The sequence below is a fragment of the Salvelinus sp. IW2-2015 genome, linkage group LG8 (assembly GCF_002910315.2).
Source record: "Salvelinus sp. IW2-2015 linkage group LG8, ASM291031v2, whole genome shotgun sequence".
Taxonomy (NCBI): Eukaryota; Metazoa; Chordata; class Actinopteri; order Salmoniformes; family Salmonidae; genus Salvelinus; species Salvelinus sp. IW2-2015.
The window spans coordinates 14,434,572-14,454,358 of NC_036848.1; the positions used below are offsets into that span (position 1 = coordinate 14,434,572).

General features: G+C 41.8%; 1 protein-coding gene across 3 annotated transcripts in view; it reads left to right on the forward strand.

Moving 5' to 3' along the window:
• Nucleotides 1-19,120, forward strand: part of LOC111967482 (alpha-1,3-mannosyl-glycoprotein 4-beta-N-acetylglucosaminyltransferase B) — a 20,662-nt gene extending 1,542 nt beyond the window's left edge. Inside the window, exons 2-15 of one of the 3 annotated variants that reach the window (XM_023992531.2) lie at nt 1,854-2,015; nt 2,485-2,616; nt 2,950-3,083; nt 4,063-4,109; nt 4,235-4,348; nt 4,488-4,563; nt 4,708-4,822; nt 5,333-5,463; nt 5,625-5,732; nt 5,829-6,022; nt 6,866-6,944; nt 7,947-8,022; nt 17,720-17,832; nt 18,517-19,120. In XM_023992531.2, the coding sequence (XP_023848299.1) occupies nt 1,854-2,015; nt 2,485-2,616; nt 2,950-3,083; nt 4,063-4,109; nt 4,235-4,348; nt 4,488-4,563; nt 4,708-4,822; nt 5,333-5,463; nt 5,625-5,732; nt 5,829-6,022; nt 6,866-6,944; nt 7,947-8,022; nt 17,720-17,832; nt 18,517-18,534 (1,499 nt within the window). In that variant the 3' untranslated portion in view covers nt 18,535-19,120. The remainder of the gene's footprint in view (nt 1-1,853; nt 2,016-2,484; nt 2,617-2,949; nt 3,084-4,062; nt 4,110-4,234; nt 4,349-4,487; nt 4,564-4,707; nt 4,823-5,332; nt 5,464-5,624; nt 5,733-5,828; nt 6,023-6,865; nt 6,945-7,946; nt 8,023-17,719; nt 17,833-18,516) is intronic. The other 2 variants (XM_023992532.2, XM_023992533.2) reach the window with 2 other exon arrangements.
• The last annotated feature ends 667 nt before the right edge of the window (nt 19,121-19,787 follow it).

The following is a 19,787-nucleotide window of genomic DNA, read 5'->3' on the forward strand; positions in this document are numbered from 1 at the left end:
ACCAGATGTATTTACTTATAATTCACTGTATCACAATTCAGTGGGTCAGAAGTTTACATACACTAAGTTGACTGTGCTTAAAACAGCTTGGAAAACTCCAGAAAATTATGTCATGGCATTAGAAGCTTCTGGTAGGCTATTTACATTATTTGAGTCAATTGAGATGTACTGTGCGATGTATTTCAAGGCCGTACTTCAAACTCAGTGCCTCTTTAATTGACATCATGGGAAAATCAAAAGAAATCAGCAAAGACCTCTGAAAAAAGATTGTAAACCTCCACAAGTCTGGTTCATTCTTGGAGCAATTTCCAAACGCCTGAAGGTATCACATTCAATTGTACAAAACAATAGTACGCAAGTATAACACCCATGGGGACCACGCAGCCGTCATAATCGCTTAGGAGGAGATGCTGTGTCTGTCTCTAGAGATTTTGTAACGTACTTGGTGCGAAAAAGGTGCAATCATCAATCCAGAACAACAGCAAAGGACTTGTGAAAGGTGGGGACTAAAGATCGTACTTTTGGAAACTGTCCTGCTGGTCTTGATGAAACAAAATAGGAACTGTTTTTGCACATGATATGACCATCGTTATGTGTTGGAGGAAAAAAGGGGAGGCTTGCAAGCGAAGGAACACCATCTCAACGTGAAGCACGGTGGTTGGTTCAGCATCATGTTGTGGGTGTGCCTTTGCTTTGTCCCAGTGAGTGGACTGGTGCATTTCCACAAAATAGATGGCTCTATAGTAAATCAATAATGATGTGGATAATATTGAAGCAACATCTCAATGACATCAGTCCGGAAGTTAAAACTTGGTCGCAAATGGGTCTTCCAAATGGACAAATGACCCCAAGCATACTTCCAAAGTGTGTGGCAAACATGGTTTAAAAGGACAACAAAGTCAAGGTATTGAGAGTGCCATTCACAAAGCCCTCGATCCTCTAATCCCTATAGAACATTTGTGGGCACTGTAAACAATTGTTGGAAAAATGACTTGTGTCATGCACAAAGTAGATGTCCTAACCGACTTGCCAAAACTATAGTTTGTTAACAAGACATTTGTGGAGAGGTTGAAAAACGAGTTTTAATGACTCCAACCTAAATGTACGTAAACTTCCGACTTCAACTGTATATACCTTCCAATGGTTCCAATCTGGAGGTAGGCCTATTTCCATGATTCTGCAACACCAGATCACTCAACCTGTTTCAATCAGAAATGTACACCAGGTGCAACAAACGTCAATTTGATTCTAGCTCCTCTCTCTCTTCTCGCTCTCGCTCTCTCTCCCCTCTCTCTCTCTCTCTCTCACACACATGCACACACAGAGTAAAAGTAATGGTGACTTTATACCATGGTACCAGTTTTACATGATGCAATACTTCAATGACTTAAAGAAAGACTACTAAAGTGTGAATTCCTTGTTTTCTGGGAAATGTACACACCATTTCACTTGCCCCTTTCCTGCTTTAGGCYTTTAACCCGGCAACTAAAACACCAGGAGTGTCCTTTGAGGAACTATGTAGTATGAATGGGGTTGTCATGGAAATCCCGGCAGTGGAATGGGGCTATGGGAGAATTATCTTAATTAATTTTGGGGGGAGGAGTAAGCGTGTGTGTGTTTGTGTGTGTGGTTATTCTACTGTACATGCAGTTTGCTGAGCTATACCTTTTGTTATCCTGCACCCAACTACTCAATACTTCAGAAAAMTTGATGTCACTGAAATGTTTTCAAATCCATGCATTAAACATAGACTTGTAACTGTTATCCTCTCTCTAAATGTTTCTATCTCTCCTCCCGACTCTTTCTGTCATGCAACTGTATGWGTGGGCGCGTGTTTTTGTGTGTGTGGGTAGACAAGGGTGAACCCCCCTACGACCCTAAGATGATCCAGCTGTATGAACGTCTGRTGGCTGCAGAGTCTAGGGGGGAGCTGGTGTACAGGGAGCTCAGCAGTCTGCTGACCAGCCTGAGGAACCTCACCATACCGAGCAACAACTCCTCCACTAATATCACAGGTGAGGTGACAGAGCCAAGTTATCATCAGTATACATTTAGATCATAGGTGACAGGACAGCCATGTTGTCATCTGTGTAAAGGCTCGTTGTACTTTGTGGATCCAGTTTGAGGACGATCCTTTACTTTCAATTCATGTTCAGTGCTGGTCACAGACGGGCAGAAATAAAACTACCCCTCTTGAATCGACATGTTTTTGGTCAATGGCAGTGTTTTCCCTATCTCTTTCTTTCTCTCCTTTCTTTCTTTCTTACTTTCTTTCTTTCTATTTCCTTATTTGCATCTCTCTCTCCTCCCAAGTTTGTTTACTTTTGTGAAGCCAAGATAAGCCTTTTAAACATTGCCAACAACGCTAATAGACCTCTCTCCYCACTCTGTTAAAGTACTGCTGTAAWAAAAAAGGATTAAGTGTTTTTTATGTCTGACCGTTCGTTGTGTGTTTGGTTTGGTTTCTGGTGGTGTGGAGTGTAGAAGGACTGATAAAGAGAAGYCTCGGTCTGCTTTCCCCCAGAATGCCCAATGCTTACCTCTACCTGCCCCACCTACGGGACCACGCAGACAGCCTGAATCCTAACGTCGTCCTGGGACAGGGCCGGACTGGAGGTGAAAGACACATCCTTCTGTCTTAATCACTGTGTGTGCGTGTGTGTGTGTAGAAATGTATTACATGTAAAAATGTGTCTGCGTAAATATGTCCTCTTTGACAAACAGTAGGGGTTGTGTTAAAGTGAGAGGCTACACAACCTGGTGTGGATTTCACCCTGTAACCTCTATCCACCCACCTCACCCTCCCTGCTCTGTGTGGACTTTATTCCTTCTTCACCAGAACGTCACCTGTGTTATCAATAGCTCTGGAAATTTGAAATCTGCAGCAGATAAGGRTATTTACTGTGTTCTTTCCTTCCTTCCCTCCCTGTGTGTGTGCGCGTGCGTCAGTGTCCCTGGTATTGGGGATCCCTACGGTGAAGCGTCAGAAGCAGAGCTACTTGGTTAGCACCCTGAACTCCCTCCTCTACGACCTTTCACCTTCTGAACGAGAAGACACCGTCATCATCGTCTTTGTTGCCGAGGTAACTTGCTCACGTACCCTGATAGAGGCATATGGACACACGTGACAGTCTTTGCCAATCAAACCTCACTTAACGTCAATAACAATTGGGGCCCATCAGGTCATGTAGAAGTGTCTTTCTAGATGTTAAGCATAAGAGGAAGTGACTTTGTAGATGGGGTAATGTGTGCTCCCGAGTGGCGCAGCGGTCTAAGGCACTGCATCTCAGTGCTAGAGGTCACTACAGACCCTGGTTCGATTCCAGGCTGTATCACAACCGGCTGTGATTGGGAGTCCCATACGGTGGCGCGCAATTGGCCCAGCATCATCCGGGTTAGGGTTCGGCCGATGTAGGCCGTCATTGTAAATAAGAATTTGTTCTTAACTGACTTGCCTGGTTAAATAAAGGTTGAATAAAAATTTAATAAATGTGGCTTGAGGTTGGGGCCCCAGAGTCTCTCCCTAGGGTCAAACCGACCTATTATTATTAAAGCAGAAAATGGAGGGATTAGAAAAACAAAGTGATTAGATTCCATCAAAAGACCTGCTAAACCTATTGAATGTGTGACCGAGCCTTTCAGAACATGAGGTGTGTATGCTTTAACACTAGACTTGAACTACAGAAACTGACGGGCACGTAACGGGAATTTCCTGTTCTTGATTTCAAGACCTAAGGCCGTTTCAGCTCCTAATGTTCAACTGTGACCACTCGCGTCACAACTACCCTGCAACTGCTTTGCATATTTGCATTCCAACTCAAATGTTTGCCCAATTGATGGTAACTTTGCGTAGTGGTTGTGTATGTGTTTGTGTGTCTGAGGATATGAGCACACACAGGAGTCAAGACACAAGACACCTTCAGTATATTGCAGCTCTRATGTTTCATCTATACTGATTCTATTGCACACGAACACACCGCTCRTAGTAATATGACCTCATGTTTAAACTTTCACTGGATTTCCCCTTCTCATTCATTCCTTCTCTCTGTCTCTTTATTTCAGATGGATGCAGAATACGTCAACACCGTAMCAGAACTCATTAAGCATAAGTGAGATGTTTTGGTCGTTTGGGATTTTAGTTGGACTATTTTGGCTGTTTTTGTTGTTGTTGTTAGTCTGTTTCTTCAATGTGTTTTGTAGTTTACCTGTGTTTGCCTGTTGTGTGTGGCTGTAGTTTTCCTAAGGATGTGCACTCAGGCCTGTTGGAGGTAGTGTCCCCTTCTCAGTACTTCTACCCCAACTTCCYCAGACTCAGGGAAACCTTTGGAGACTCCAAGGATAGAGTCAAGTGAGAAACGGACGCATGCACAACCAAACACAACACAACCCAACACATACAGATGTGTGGTCTTAAAATCATGAAAACAAAAAGGTTTAACACATCATGTATACCTGAAGTAAGTGGTTTGTATTGTGGTTGTTTTCAGATGGCGCACCAAGCAGAACTTGGACTACAGCTTTCTGATGCTCTACGCACATGAGAAGGGAACCTATTATGTACAGGTGGGGGTCAGAGTTCTCTGATTGGTCAGTCAGTCTGTCTGTGTAACTGTATGTGAGTTGTTCCATTTAAATATGAATTTAGAAAGTGAATTGAAATCATATTTTTATGAACACATCCTCATTGAAAAAATATGTTGTCGTCAGTTGGAAGATGACATTGTGGCTAAGCCTGGTTACTCTCAGGCCATGAAAACATACGTCAGATCACTGGCCTCGGATGACTGGATGTTCCTGGAGTTCTCTCAGCTCGGCTTCATCGGTGAGTCTATGCTCGTGTGTGTGTGTGTGTGTGTGTGTGTGTGTGTGTGTGTGTGTGTGTGTGTGTGTTGTGTGTGTGTGTTGTGTGTGTGTGTGTGGTGTGTGTTGGTGTGTGTGTGTCTGGAAAAGGAGGTCGTCGTTGATCGTTTTTAGATAAACACTTGTTTCTACTGTAAGACAACTGTGGAAACGAAAGCAGGTGAACATATGCAATTGATTTATTACCTTTAGTTCATGAGGTTATTTACTGAGAAAACACACTCAAAGAAGTGGATACGTACCAGTGGAGGCTTCTGGGGGGAGGACGGCTCATAATAATGGCTGGAATGGAGTGAATGGAAACCATATGTTTGWTACCATTCCATTTACTCCATTCCAGCCATTATTATGAGCCATCCTCCCCTCATCAGCCTCCACTGGTATGTACAATATACTCATGACTCTTCTTCCTTGTCGTAAAGTCATTTTATTTAAATTTGTGGGTTTGTGTGTGTGTTTGTGTCTGCATCAGGCAAGATGTTCCGAGCCCGTGATCTACCAATGATAGCAGAGTTCTTTCTGATGTTCCACAAAGACAAACCCATTGATTGGCTGTTGGACCACATTCTGTGGGTGAAGGCTTGCAACCCAGAAAAAGATGTGGTGAGTTGTGCTCAGCAAAATAAAGTTTTCTGTTCAAGAGAATGAAATGCAAACGATAATCTAATGTAGAGTCCACGCGTCTCACACACCTGAGTTTGTGAGTGAACAATTCCTTTATTGGATGGAGAGTTGATGGGCTTTTCATCTTTTGTCCTGTCCAGAAAGACTGCAACCTGCAGAAGGGCCTGCTCAAGCTGAGATATAAACCCTCTCTGTTTCAACATGTAGGCCTTCACTCCTCTCTGCCTGGGAAAGTACAGAAACTGAAAGTAAGATTATCTCTCTCTGGTGTGTTTGTGCAAGATAAACTCAGTTAGTGGCAGTTATAATTAAAATGTCTCTCTCTCTCCATTGTGTTTGAGCAGGATAAGGACTTTGGGAAGGTGCCACTGTTTGCTGCCCACAGTAACCCTCCTGCAGAGCTGAGCAGTAGTCTGAAGCACTACCAGCAGCACACCCTGGAGAGGGCCTATGAGGGCCAGGACTTCTTCTGGGGCCTGACGCCTACCGCTGAAGACTTCATCCTGCTCAGCTTCCCGCAGCCACGCACTGTCACCGGGTCAGTGGACACACACATACCCCCACAGTAGCCTACACCAGGCACGTGAACGTGAACACCAGGCACGTGAACAGTTATCGGTAGCCCTTTGTCCTCTTGTGAAAAAAGAACCCTTAAAGATTGGTGCTATTTCCTTTCATTAACAACTTTTATTTTCAGACTTGTTTCTCTATTGTAGCTTTAAATGTAACGAACTGCGTTGGAAATGAATACGATAAATMACTTTGGAGTTGCTAGCATGTGTCTTCTCACGGTCAGGGACAGGATAGGGGCACGTGTAGTTCGACTGTTTGTCTGCAGCTGAACAAATTCAAATCAAGTAAAGACTAGTGAGCTAGCTGTTTCACCTCACACACACTTTTATTTGAACTTCAACCACAGGTCACATTTAAAAAATGGCCTTCCCGACGCTGACTCCAGTTCCCTCTGTGTGCTTGCTTGTATAAAGGTTGTGGAACAGGACTTTGTCTTCCACTTGTCACACTCCTTCTCACAATGGACTCCAATAGGTCATGTTTGCCATGCCCTGATGCAAGCATTTTGATACACCCGCAACATCTGCTAAATATGTGTATGCGATCAATAAAATMTMATTTGATTTAATACCACACTGTGATTAGACACACAGGGAATGTCTCAAAGCAACTAGAACGGAGTTAAAGGCAATTACGAGTTATGAGCAAATACATTGTAGGTATTGAGTTAGTTGACACTTGTTGATCGTGGTCATTAATGGCATGAGAGGGATATATGACAGAGGTATATTCTATTTTGACCAGTCAGCCCAACTGTTGCAATTCTACAGTAGGTAATGACTCCTATGATCCAATCTTGTCTCTCCAGGTACCTGTTTCGCAGCGGAAACATTGAGATCAATGGAGACAAGTTTTATAACACCACCGTGGAGGTGCTCCCTAGTGACGTGAGTGCCATGGAGGTCATACTAACTGCAGAGTGAGTGAGTGAGTGAGTGAGTGAGTGAGTGAGTGAGTGAGTGAGTGAGTGAGTGAGTGAGTGAGTGAGTGAGTGAGTGAGTGCAGAGAAATCTCCCGGTACTGCAGTGTCATGGAGCTGGTCTAAGGACTAATGTGACTCTCAGGTGTCAGTCCTGGGGACTAAGTAACAAGATGACAGGAAACACCAACCACCATATGCTATCTGCTGAACGCTGATGTGTGTGTGTGTGTGTGTGTGTGTGTGTGTGTGTGTGTGTGTGTGTGTGTGTGTGTGTGTGTGTGTGTGTGTGTGTGTGTGTGTGTGTGTGGTGTGTGTGTGTGTGTGTGTGTTGTTGAGATAAATCAACACAAAATATGAAACTTTCACTTCTGTCCATACACTACAGTCTTATACAAAGTCAAAAATGAAAGAATCACACAGTGTTCATAATGTCATCAATATAATCATCAGTGTGTCTTGGTACCTTCAGTAGCTCTGACGTCAATCACTATCAAACGATATGTGCACAATCCCTGACATTCAGTGACTAGTCTGGTGACTTGTGAGTCTCACAAGTAGAACACTGGAAATCGTGTGTATTACAGATGGGAAAACATATAAATATGCTAAGCATTGTGTTAATTACTCTTAAATGAATATGAACTTTATGTATCTTAAACATTCCCATTCTAGTTCTAGTGTTATAGTGGAAGTGTTCCATTGACTTCTGATCATATCGTGGTTGTGTGGCTATTTTAAATTATACTCATTTGAATGACTGTACTCCATAGAACTTCAGTTATCTTATGGTTGTGTTTCGTAGAACTATTCAAATATAGCTCTATTTGTATATTTCTGTGGAGCAGAACCATCGTCATAGTGCAATGAATATTGACATAGGCGTTATACAGCTCTGCTGAATGAGATCTGAGATAGTGAAGACATAGGTCCATTGTAACACAGTTTAACATGTGTTTTTCCTCTCCAGAGCTCGGTGAGAGACAGACTGGTGGGTGGCCAGTCACCTCAATACGAAGGATCTTACGGAGGCTTCATAGTGATTGGTACATGCGTTTTAATATTCTTATTCCTGGTCAGGTGATGTGGTCGGGAAAAACTGATCTCCTTTGATTGCTAGTGGTTTCTCTGTCATCTCTGGCCTTATAGACACAAAAACTTGTCAGGGTAAGACGGGCAGACACACCTCCATCAAGGTGTTCTGTGTCTGGATTATTCGGAATCATAGAAATACAATAACTAGAATAGCTATTGGACTCTACCCTGGTAGTGTCTGTGTGGTGGGGGTTGGTTGTCTGTATAACTGTACCTTTGACCCTCTTAATGCCTTCTGTGATTGAGAGAGTGCAAATAGAGAGATAAGGAAAGACTAAGCTTTGCTGAATCATAAATCAGCGGAATGGAAACACTAGGCTTTAGAAATCCAGCTAATTGTAACTGTAAATCGCTATATTGGCATTATTGCATCATCGATAGTTGAGTTTAGGAATTCCTGAATTTACTGAGACCATGACCTTCTCGTGCATTAATGAGCATAATTTGCTGGTGTCAAAAACATGATACATATTTTGAAAGCTGAGAAACAGCTCTTTCAAATGATATGATATACAACAYCACCACATCAATCAAGAAACATCTGTCATTTACACAACTTRCTAATGAAGAACGAGAAAGATTGAGAGCATATTGAGCCTTATTTTGTAAGGGTTGAAAATCTGAAGTCAGAATAGTAATACCTTWTACTGTGAATGAGATACAGCTGTTTTAGTGAACACTGGTATTTTTCTAGAATTCTATGGATCTTCCGTGATCAGACACTTATCTGGATAGCATATTAAACACATATATTCACCGAAACATATTACAAATGGCATTTATTCTTACATATGACAAGGAAAGACATACACAAGTAATATAATATCAATAAAACAATAACTTTATTAAAATAATACGGTTCGGGGAATACATTGTCTCATTCAAACCTGAAAACAATGTGGAAGTTACATCGCTATCACAACCAAKACATTATACAACAATCTCAGGGATATTGTTTTCCAAATTCAACTGGAATAAAAAAAGAAGAAGGTAATATTAAAGCATATTATAGAGTAGTCTTCCAGTAGATTGAAGTTCACCTAGTCCATAACTGAAATAATACGATTTATGGAGAGAGCGAGAGAGACGAGGGAGAGGTAAGGGATAAGTAGAAGAGAGGATGGCAGGTGAGGAGAAAGAATGAGAGAGGTACATAGCGCTAATAGTACATAACAATAATACATTAAAAAAAAGGTAACCGTTTCATATTTGATAGTCCATAACTGAAATAATATGCTAATGTACGCCTGTAAGTAGCAAAGTCACAAACATTTCCAAACGCCTGAAGGTACCTAGTTCATCTGTACAAACAATAGTACGCAAGTATAAACACCATGGGAACACGCAGCCGTCATACCGCTCAGGAAGGAGACGCGTTCTGTCTCCTAGAGATGAATGTACTTTGGTGCGAAAAGTGCAAATCAATCCGAGAACAACAGCAAAGGACCTTGTGAGTCGACATAACCTGAAAGGCCGCTCAGCAAGGAGGAAGCCACTGCTCCAAAACCGCCATAAAAAAGCCAGACTACGGTTTGCAACTGCACATGGGGACAAAGATCGTACTTTTTGTGGAAATGTCCTCTGGTCTGATGAAACAAAAATATAATTGTTTGGCCGTAATGACCATRGTTATGTTTGGAGGAAAAAGGGGGATGCTTGCAAGCCGAAGAACACCATCCCAACCGTGAAGCACGGGGGTGGCAGCATCATGTTGTGGGGGTGCTTTGCTGCAGGAGGGACTGGTGCACTTCACAAAATAGATGGCATCATGAGGCAGGAAAATTATGTGGATATATTGAAGCAACATCTCAAGACATCAGTCAGGAAGTTAAAGCTTGGTCGCAAATGGGTCTTCCAAATGGACAATGACCCCAAGCATACTTCCAAAGTTGTGGCAAAATGGCTTAAGYACAACAAAGTCAAGGTATTGGAGTGGCCATCACAAAGCCCTGACCTCAATCCTATAGAAAATTTGTGGGCAGAACTGAAAAAGRGTGTGCGAGCAAGGAGGCCTACAAACCTGACTCAGTTACACCAGCTCTGTCAGTAGGAATGGGCCAAAATTCACCCAACTTATTGTGGGAAGCTTGTGGAAGGCTACCCGAAACGTTTGACCCAAGTTAAACAATTTAAAGGCAATGCTACCAAATACTAATTGAGTGTATGTAAACTTCTGACCCACTGGGAATTTGATGAAAGAAATAAAAGCTGAAATAAATCGTTCTTTCTACTATTATTCTGACATTTCACATTCTTAAAATAAAGTGGTGATCCAAACTGACCTAAAACAGGGAATTTTTTCTAGGATTAAATGTCAGGGAACTTGAAAAACTGAGTTTAAATGTATTTGGCTGAGGTGTATGTAAACTTCTGACTTCAACTGTAGCTATTATCAGTTAGGGTTAGGCTTCAGGCTTAGGCTACATGACTTACTGTGTTCAACAGCCAGCAAGCTTAGCTACTATTTTTAGGAATCATATGACATATCACAGATAAACCYACACCTAATGAGATATCTAGCTATGTAACTATCTAYCTAGCTAGCTACATTTTACTGGTAAAATAGCAWTCCTGCAGCAGACCTCTCTGGCTGGCTAGCTATATATCAAATCACTAGCCAGTTCGTTTAACTCTGAATAATGCCTAATGACAAATGTAATTCAAATTGTCCATATGAGCATTTTATGTACAGCTATCAAATAAAACATTAAAAAGACAAAACAAGGGAAGTGATAAATGATGTAGGCTAGGCAGCTAGCTGACTTTCTACTCGGCTTGTCATCAAAAGTTAATTTCACAGAGACTCATCTTATCAATCGGAATAAATACTCTAAAATGTAAATATTATAATTACCAACATCAAAACAAATTGTATACAGTTTCTTACCTTAGCTGTCAAAGTTGTGAGGAACCTGTCAGGTCCAGTGGAGGCTGTTGGCAGCATTCACTTTCAGTCCCCAAGGCAAAACTCACAATTTGCTCAACCCTGCCAATAACGCATTGGCATCAGTCATTACTATGGCAATTCAAGATGGTGCTACTCATACCTCTAATAAACTATATTCAAGATCAAAATCCTAAAAATAGAGATGTTTAAATGCACATGTTTAGTATTAGTGGATTGAATACATCTCTCTAATTTAGCTATTTGATTAAAAATTGTAGGACCGCTGTAGGTATGTATATATGTATATATATATAAACACTACCGTTCAAAAGTTTGGGATCACTTAGAAATGTCCTTGTTTTTGAAAGAAAAGCAATTTTTTTTGTCCATTTAAAATAACATCAAATTGATCAGAAATATAGTGTAGACATTGTTAATATTGTCAATTATTGTAGCTGGAAACGGCAGATTTTTACATGTTCAGTGTTTTACTCTATGACCCCCACAAGCTTCACGGGCCTCGTCTAAAGTCGGTATCGCCAATGTGTCAACTTCTGTCTGTAGCGTCATAACAGTTTGGCCTACAAACTAATATGACCGCAAAACACCAGTCTCAACGTCAACAGCGAAGAGGCGACTCCGGGATGCTGGCCTTCTAGGCAGAGTTACAAAGATAAAAACATATCTCAGACTGGCCAATAAAAAGAAAAGATTAAGATGGGCAAAAGAACAGACACTGGCCAGAGATATGGCTTTTTCTTTGCTGCCAGTTGAGGACTTATAAGGCGCCTGTTTCTCAAACTAAACACTCTAATGTACTTGTCCTCTTGCTCAGTTGTGCACCCTCAGTTGGGCCTCCCACTCCACTTTCTATTCTGGTTAGGGCCAGTTTGCGCTMTTCTGTGAAGGGAGTAGTACACAGCGTTGTACAAGATCTTCAGTTTCTTGGCAATTTCTCGCATGGAATAGCCTTAATTTCTCAAAACAAGAATAGACTGACGAGTTTCAGAAGAAAGTACTTTGTTTGTGGCCATTTTGAGCCTGTAATCGAACCCAGACATGCTGATGCTCCAGATACTCAACRAGTCTAAAGAAGACCAGTTTTATTGCTTCTTTTATCAGAACAAAAGTTTWCAGCTGTGCTAACATAATTGCAAAAGGGTTTTCTAATGARCAGTTAGCCTTTTAAAATGATAAACTTGGATTAGCTAACACAACGTGCCATTGGAACACAGGAGGGATGGTTCAGCCGTTTCCAACTACAATAGTCATTTACAACATTAACAATGTCGACACTGTATTTTTGATCAATTTGGTGTTATTTTAATGGACAAAAAAATTGCTTTTCTTTCAAAAACAAGGACATTTCTAAGTGACCCCAAACTTTAATGGTAGTGTGTAATATATATATACAGTGGGGAGAACAAGTATTTGATACACTGCCGATTTTGCAGGTTTTCCTACTTACAAAGCATGTAGAGGTCTGTAATTTTTATCATAGGTACACTATATACAGTGGGGAGAACAAGTATTTGATACACTGTCGATTTTGCAGGTTTTCCTACTTACAAAGCATGTAGAGGTCTGTAATTTTTTATCATAGGTACACTTCAACTGTGAGAGACGGAATCTAAAACAAAAATCCAGAAAATCACATTGTATGATTTTTAAGTAATTCATTTGCATTTTATTGCATGACATAAGTATTTGATCACCTACCAACCAGTAAGAATTCCGGCTCTCACAGACCTGTTAGTTTTTCTTTAAGAAGCCCTCCTGTTCTCCACTCATTACCTGTTAACTGCAACTGTTTGAACTCGTTACCTGTATAAAAGACACCTGTCCACACACTCAATCAAACAGACTCCAACCTCTCCACAATGGCCAAGACCAGAGAGCTGTGTAAGGACATCAGGGATAAAATTGTAGACCTGCACAAGGCTGGGATGGGCTACAGGACAATAGGCAAGCAGCTTGGTGAGAAGGCAACAACTGTTGGTGCAATTATTAGAAAATAGAAGAAAATAGAAGAAGTTCAAGATGATGGTCAAACCCTCGGTCTGGGGCTCCATGCAAGATCTCACCTCGTGGGGCATCAATGATCATGAGGAAGGAGGATCAGCCAGAACTACACGGCAGGACCTGGTCAATGACCTGAAGAGAGCTGGGACCACAGTCTCAAAGAAAACCATTAGTAACACCACTACGCCGTCATGGATTAAAATCCTGCAGCGCACACAAGGTCCCCCTGCTCAAGCAGGCGCATGTCCAGGCCCGTCTGAAGTTGCCAATGACCATCTGGATTATTCCAGAGGAGGGAATGGGAGAAGGTCATGTGGTCTGATGATTCAAAAATAGATCGCTTGGTCTAAACTCCACTCGCCGTGTTTGGAGTAAGAAAGGATGAGTACAACCCAAAACACCATCCAACGTGAAAGCATGGAAGGGTAGGAAACTCACTTCTTTGGGATGCTTTTCTGAAAGGGACAGGACGGACTGCACCGTATTGAGGGGAGATGGATGGGCGCAGGTACTGCGAGATCTTAGCAACAACCGTCCGTTCCTCAGTAAGACAGTATTGATGAATGGGTCGTGGCCTAGGTCTTCCAGCATGGACAACGAGCCGAAACACATAGCCAGGGCAACTAAGGCAGTGTACTGCCGTATAAAAGTGATCTCAAGTCTGAGTGGCCTAGCGAGTCTCCAGGAGCTGAACCCAACTAGAAAATCTTTGGAGGGGATGAAGTCGTTTATTGCCCAGCGACAGCCCCGAAACCTGAAGGATCTGAGCGAAGGTCTGTATGGAGAGTGGGCAAAATCCCTGCTGCAGTGTCGTTCAAACCTGGTCACACGAGAAACGTCAGATCCTGTATATTCTGCTAATTCGATAAAGGATGTCTGTACCAAATTATTAAGTTCTGCTTTCTGAATGTATTAAATTACTTATGTCATGCGACATAAAATGAATCTGAATATTATTAAAAATCATGACAATGTGATTTTCGGGATTTTGTTTTAATTCCGTCTCTCACATTGAGTGGACCTATGATAAAATTACAGACTCGACAATCTCTTGTAAGTAGGAAAATCTGCAAAATGGCAGTTGTATCAAATACTTGTTCTCCCCACTGTATAATATATATATATAAAACAACTATTTGATGAAACATTGAATTTAGCCTTACTGCTACAGTATTAGCCCATAGAAACACATTGATTAACATATTCATAAAAAAGTTWAAAAAATWWATAAAAAGGAATTATGTTTTGAAGTGTCTGTCCTATATCTAAGAGATCTGAGAAAGCCCAGGAAATTATCCCCCCCCAAATTGATTTATTTAACCCCTTTTTTGGGGCACTAGAGTACTTCCATATGTACTATCATTCACTTTTTTTAAACTGCTACCGGGTTACCTTCCGTCTTGTGAGGCTTGTGGGCGTCGTAGAGCAAAACAACTGACATGTACACGTTTGTGAGAGTCTCAGATTTCGATGGCGAGGTCATATTAGTTTGTAGGCCAAACTGTTAGGACGCTACAGACAGAAGTTGACACATTGGCGGTACCGACTTCAGACGAGGCCCGTGAAGCTTTTGGGGGTCATWGAGTAAAACACTGACCATATACAGTGCATTGGGTAAGTATTCAGACCCCTTGACTTGTTACGTCACAGCCTTATTCTAAAATGTATTAAATKGTTTTTRCCCCCCTCATCAAGCTACACACAATACCCRATAATGACAAAGCAAAAACAGGTTTTTAGAAATGGTTGCACATTTATTAAAAATAKAAATCTGAAATATTACATTTACATAAGTATTCAGACCCTTTACTCAGTACTTTGTTGAAGSACCTTTGGCAGCGATTACAGTCTTGAGTCTTCTTCGGTATGACGCTACAAGCTTGGCACACCTGTATTTYGAGAGTTTCTCACATTCTTCTCTGCAGATCCTCTCAAMGTCTGTCAGGTTGAATGGGGAGCGTTGCTGCACAGCTATTTTCAGGTCTCTCCAGAGATGTTRGATCGGTTTCGAGTCCGGGCTCTGGCTGGCCCACGCAAGGACATTCAGAGACTTGTCCCGAAGCCACTCCTGCGTTGTCTTGGCTGTGTGCTTAAGGTCGTTGTCCTGTTAGACGGTGAACCTTCACCCAAGTATGAGGTCCTGAGCGCTCTGGAGCAGGTTTTCATCAAGGATCTCTCTGTACCTTCCTCCGTTCATTTTTGCCTAGATCRTGACTAGTCTCCCAATCCCTGCCACTGAAAAACATTCCCACAGCATGATGCTGCCACCACCATACTTCACGGTAGGGATGGTGCCAGGTTTCCTCCATACGTGACACTTGGCATTCAGGCCAAAGAGTTCAATCTTGGTTTCATCAAACCAGAGAATCTTGTTTCTCAGTCCTTTAGATGCCTTTTGGCAAACTCCAAGCGGGCTGTCATGTGGCTTTTACTGTGGAGTGGCTTCCGTCTGGCCACTCTACCATAAAGGCCTGATTGGTGGAGTGCTGCAGAGATCACTGTCATGATCTCCCACAGAGGAACTCTCTCCATTGGGTTCTTGGTCACCTCCCTGACCAAGGCCCTTCTCCCCCGATTGCTCAGTTTGGCTGGCCGGCCAGCTCTAGGAAGAGTCTTGGTGGTTCCAAACTTCTTCCATTTAAGAATGATGGAGGCCACTGTGTTCTTGGGGAACTTCAATGCTGCAGACATTTTTTGGTACCCTTCCCCAGATCTGTGCCTCGACACAATCCTGTCTTGGAGCTCTACGGACAATTCCTTCGACCTCATGGCTTGGTTTTTGCTCTGACATGCACTGTCAACTGTGGGACCTTATATAGACAGGTGTGTGCCTTTCCAAATCAGGTCCAAACAATTGAATTTACCACAGGTGGACTCCAATCAAGTTGTAGAAACATCTCAAGGATGATCAATGGAAACAGGATGCACCTGAGCTCAGTTTTGAGTCTCGTAGCAAAGGGTCTGAATACTTATGTATTTTTAATACATTTGCAAACATTTCTAAAAACCTGTTTTTGCTTTGTCATGATGGGGTATTGTGTGTAGATTGACAAGGATTTTTATTTTTATTTATTTAATRAATTTTAGAATAAGGCTGTAATGTAACAAAATGTGGAAAAAGTCAAGGGGTCTGCAAACATTCCAAAGGCACTGTATGTGTTCATGAGTCTCACCTTTTGATGTTGGGGTCACATTAGCTTGTGAGAAGACCGATTGTCAGTTTAAACAGATGGATTATGACAGGGATTTTTATTATTATACTAGTTACATTTACACGGGGGTGTGGACATCGACTCTATATTAATTAGCTGTTACACACCTGATATAAGACCCAATTGTTGAAGAGCCAGAAGAAGGGAAAGCTAAGGGAGACGGATATAGAGTTACAAGGAGACCGAGAGCGAGAAGTAGTCTTGGAAATACTAGACCTAGAGCGGCAACAGCAGTAGGACTAGGATTAATGACGGATTCTCTTGGTGACTTCAAAAAGGGAGAAAAAAMAATAATTAACATCCTCTTCAGAWAGACAACTCTCCCAACATATCACTACTTAGACATACCAAAACAACGCGATTCGAAACCAAAGTTTGCAGGCGAAAACCTTTGCAGTGGTTTTAGTGAAGTTGATGCAAACTTGCCACTTGCGAAATGCACTCATTCAAAATAACCTTCACTTGCTTGGTACTATTTTGTGTCCAGGGGATGTTTAAACACGCTACTGTGTCCTGATGTCCCAACTCCGCCTTTTCCTGTAAAAACTGAAGTTGTATAGTACTGATATGGTACAAGGGCCCTATTCAATCCGCATTGAGCTTTTAAAGCGGGATTGAAATGTAAAGTCAATGTTCCCCTTAATGGCAGAAATCCATCTAGCACGTTGGGGGGCGATGAAACAACGGAGTCCCATTCGTTTTCAATGAAGGGAAGCGAAGTGGGCGGGGACCGTTGGATGACGCAAACATGGGCGAGGGAGCGTGAACAAGGCGGGACCAAAGTTGGGGAAAGTGGAACTTTTGTTGCGTACTCCGCGATGTTGCGTTGTTGTTAACCAATCAAAGCTCACTATATAGTTTCCAGCCCCTACTGGATTGGCTGTTGATACCAAGCACTACCTAACCTGCTTGCTAACACCGACATGAGGGCGAAGCTAGCGTGCTAGCCGTATAGTGGATGACTGCTGTAAGTGAGAAGGGTCGTCAATAGTTGTCATAAACCCCACATATTTCTTCAATTTATCTTCTTAAAATGTGATTTAAACTTAACCACACTGCTAACCCTAACCTTAAATTAAGACCAAAAGTACATTTTTGTTTATATTACTTTTTATGATATAGACAATTTTGTGGCTGTGGTAATTAGTGGAAACCAGAGAGAGAAGAGAGAGAGAAGAGAGAGAGAAGAGAGAGAGAAGAGAGAGGAGAGAGAGAGGAGAGAGACACACAGAGACTACAGTACCAACACAGCAGAGAAGAACAAAGGCACGGACACACCTTAGAAGCCTTCCATTGATGTCAGAGTCCAATCCATTCATACATAACTAACAGACTTCCTCATAGACAATAGTCTCATATGAAACGCCAATTGTTAAAATGTTATATCACACTGTGGGATGTTTTGTACATGACTGGTTATAGAGTCGATTACTGTTATAATAGACTGTATATTCTGCCAGGGGTTTTCAGAATAATGCTACGTTCAGGTTACTAATATGTTATTGAATGTTTGTCTTATGTTTGTAGGTTCCTTTGTGGATGGGATGGCMGAGGGACAGATAGACGCACAGATGCAGCCCATCTCTGCTTTACGTCTACTGGTACACAGCAACTCTGACGTGTGGGTTCTGCTCAGTGAGGTGAGCTGTGTGCGCGAATGAGGAAGTGACAGGAATTTASTGTTTCATTAGTCAGTCAATGGCTCTCTAGATTTAAAGGTGTGTCCAAACAGCTTGTAGGTGCTGTGTCCTGAAAGAAGAAGTGGATTTGTTTCACGAGAATGACAAGGGCTCTCTTCAGTCCGTATCGCAGAAGTTCAGCATTAACGGTGTGATTGAAATTTAAAGGCAACATTCCCGCGTTAGGGAAGACTGCATTCATGGTAAACGGTGCATATGTCAGCTCAATAGGAAATGACCTTTCAATTTCTATTGAACAGAGCCCTAAGTCACATTCCTACATAGTTCCCTTTCTTAACTTAGAGGGAACTCTGTGAACTTATTTACAATAACCATCAGTGTGTCTTGGTACCTTCAGTAGCTCTGGTGTCAATCACAATCAAACGATATGAGAACAATCCCTAACATTCAGTTACAAGTGTGGTGACCATCAACCCGTGCACAAACAASTGTCACAAATAGAGCACTGGAAATCATGTGTTACAGAAAGAGAAAACAGCAATATGCTAAGCATTGTGTTAATTACTCTTAATTATTCTTGACTGATTATGTGGGGCGTTAGAGCTCGTTAGAGAGAGTGTGTGTCTGTGTAGGATTACAGCGGCTAAGGTTTGGTTAATGCTCATGCTTGTCCCTGTCTGTCAGATATTTATTAAACTTTGATGACGGGAAGAAACAGGAGAAACCTGAGGGGTCTGCCTCCCTGCCTGTTACACTCCACACCTGGACCAACAGCGACCTCTATTGGACATGGATAGTCAATGCAGTTTCTCTAACCGTCTCACCTGCTACTAGAATGGAAGTACACACACACACTGTGGATGTTCTCTTCGCCCTTCGGATACTTTTTCAACCTATGACTATAATGTGAATCTGGAAGAGACAGTTTCAGTTTGTGTGTTCCTAAATGAGTTTGTCAATCAATTTGAGCATTTCCACGTTTGTGGAAGACTTTATACTGGACACCAGCTTTCAGCTGCGGCTTTAGTCTCCGTTCTCTAGAGGGAAAACATGATTTAACYTGTACAGGGCTATGTTAGAGTATAACAACGACAATTCAGCGAGAGATGATTTGATTGATACACTCCGCCAGTAATGAATGCAATGTGTTTGTTTGTGTGTGTGTGTGTGCGTGCGTGCGCGTGCGGTGTGTGAGAAAAAGATATGGACTGATGCAATGATTGTATGGCTGTATTATTGAGTGTTAGTTACATTGTTTGCYCAAGTGTGTGTGAGTTCATGTCTCTGGCCAAAATGCTGTCGATCAAGTTCATTCCACAAGTTAGTATTTTGCCATAGGTGCATTTCCCTGGTACTGAACTGCAAGTCTGCTAGTTTCAATGGGGATCAATCACTCCACATGTAGGTACTATGTGCTGTATATAAAGAAAGAACATGAAGGCATTCTTGATTGTGGATAGCAATGTAACTGCTTGACAAATTCTCTTGGATTTTTTCCCAACCTTTAACGTATAAGTAGCAGTGGACTTTTGACGGCTCATAATAATGGCTGGAACAGAGTAAATGGAATGGCATCAAACACATGTAAACCATGTTTGATGTATTTGATACCATTCCACCAATTCRGCTCCAGTCATTACCACGAGCCCGTTCTCCCCAATTAAGTTGCCACCAACCTCCTGTGACAAGTACAGTGGGGCAAAAAAGTATTTAGTCAGCCACCAATTGTGCAAGTTCTCCCACTTAAAAAGATGAGAGAGGCCTGTAATTTTCATCATAGGTACACTTCAACTATGACAGACAAAATGAGAAAAAAATCCAGAAATCACATTGTAGGATTTTTTATGAATTTATTTGCAAATTATGGTGGAAAATAAGTATTTGGTCACCTACAAACAAGCAAGATTTCTGGCTCTCACAGACCTGTAACATATTCTTTAAGAGGCTCCTCTGTC